This window comes from Trematomus bernacchii, unplaced genomic scaffold, assembly GCF_902827165.1.
Source record: "Trematomus bernacchii unplaced genomic scaffold, fTreBer1.1, whole genome shotgun sequence".
Lineage (NCBI taxonomy): Eukaryota > Metazoa > Chordata > Actinopteri > Perciformes > Nototheniidae > Trematomus > Trematomus bernacchii.
In genome coordinates, this window is record NW_022987876.1 from 851,374 (window position 1) to 853,445 (window position 2,072).

At 41.5% G+C, this 2,072-nt stretch overlaps 1 protein-coding gene across 1 annotated transcript; it reads right to left on the bottom strand.

Annotated features, from left to right (window-relative positions):
- Window positions 1-995: 995 nt before the first annotated feature.
- LOC117469525 (trace amine-associated receptor 3-like) lies at window positions 996-2,072 on the bottom strand. Its single transcript, XM_034113953.1, has one exon. The coding sequence runs from the start codon at window positions 2,070-2,072 to the stop codon at window positions 996-998; it is 1,077 nt and encodes a 358-aa protein (XP_033969844.1).

Below are 2,072 nucleotides of genomic sequence, written 5' to 3' on the forward strand. Positions count from 1 at the left end.
CTGAGTCCAAATTTGGTCGGTTCATTCTGTCAGGATTCGGATATATTATTATGTGTCTGATTACCATCATGTCAGGATTCGTGGAAAAAGGTAGGACCCAAATGCAGAATACAAAAAAAAGGTAAAAAGGTCAAGGAACAAAAGGCGAGCTTTATTTAAACAAAAGCTGATGAATGAAAAAACATGACATAAAATAAACAGGTAGCACAAGGTAGCATCAAAACAAAAACTGACCGTGACCAACATGGAGGGAGACAGGAAAGACAATGAACCGACAAGGAGCACAGGGGAAGACAAGACTAAATACAAAGAAGGGTAATCACAGGACAAGATACAGCTGGGCAGGGGAGGCAGAAACACAAGGGCAACAGGTGAACACAATCAGACACAGCAGGGAAAACACAGGAAGGAAGACAAGACCATAGTGATGTGTCACGATCTTAGTTTTCTGTCACGATCAGATAAGTCTATGGAATCAGATAAGTCTAGACTTATCTAATTCCATTCAAAGCTTCTCTTCTTATTATTGAAATTTAGCAGGGGAAAAAAGAACATGCCACAGCCTTGATTGTCGCTATACACACATGAATGATTCAACTTCAAGATAGAGCCTTTCATATCCTAGACCCAGACATAAACAGTGGACGGTGACTGGCAGGTAGAGGATAGGTCTTTTCAAATTATTCCTGCAGTTCACACTTCTGGTTGAATTTAAAAATATAACAATGACACATTTATTGCAAAAAAGGTCCAAAGGTAAAATACTTAGAAGTGGAAAATCCTTTGTGAAATAAAAACAGGTGATTTAAAAACAATCCTTATTAAGGGGTAGTTAAGCAGACCCACGTCACTATTATTTGTTATTGTATTACATTTATTTTGATTTTAAACATATTTTTTTCTAGAAGTTGAAAAACATTTGCAGTTGAAGCACTCTTAATATTGCCCTTGATTTACCAAAGGCAACACAAAATATACAGACACTTTCTTTAAATTCATTGTTGATCTGCACGTTCATTTGGGTCTTTCCTAGTGTGTGACAGATCCATCCAAGGGGAGGATCCAGGCAGGCATACCCTGCAGCCAATGAACATGAGGAATGCCCTACGGAAGGAACGGTTGAAGAAACCATATAGGAAGGGATTTAAAGAGGAGTTGATATATCCTAGCCACAAAAATATATCCCAGACAACCACCTCTGTGCTGTATTCAATAAAAGGGTCCACAATGATGACTGTAAAGAAGGGCATCCAGAAGATTAGGAATACTCCCATGATGATACCCAACGTTTTTGCTACCTTTCTTTCCCTCTTCATAGTGTTTCTGTGTCTTTTTATCTTGCTTGAATCCTTTCCAACTCCAGAAGCCATTTGGCTTTCCATGGCGCTGATCTGCCTGGCCTGCCGCTTGGCAGCTTTGAAGATCTTCCAATAAGCGATTAGCATGATAGCCATTGGCAAGTAAAAGGCTACCAAGGAAGCCATGACAGCATAAATGCGATTGACCAGGAACACGCACAAATCTTCAGGGATCAGGATGTCCACACCTGCCACATGAAGATCTAGCATTATGGGGCAAAAGGAGATGAGCATGGGAACAGCCCAACATACACAAATAAGGAGAGCTACCTGACTGTTGGACATTTTTAAAGAGTAAATTAGCGGGTTGCAGACAGCGTAGTAGCGGTCATATGCAATGCAGCTGAGATGGAATATAGAGGCAGTGCAGAGCATGACATCAAGGCTAGAGTGAAGCTTACAAAAAAGGACACCAAAGTACCAGCATCCCTCCACCGTCCGAATCATACTATAAGGCATCACTACCAGGCCAACAAGGCAGTCAGCCACTGCCAGGGACATGACGAAGGAGTTTGTGGGGGACTGCAACTGCTTGAAGTAGGCAATGGACAAGACCACCAGAAAGTTTCCCACCACTGTGCACACAATGCCAACAGAGAGGAAGGCATACAGAAAAATGCGAGAAGCCTGGTTCCTAAATGTAGTACAGGATTGAAGTTCAATCTGAAGAGATGTGTTATCCTTTTCGAACAATTCCAAGCTGCCGTTATCCAT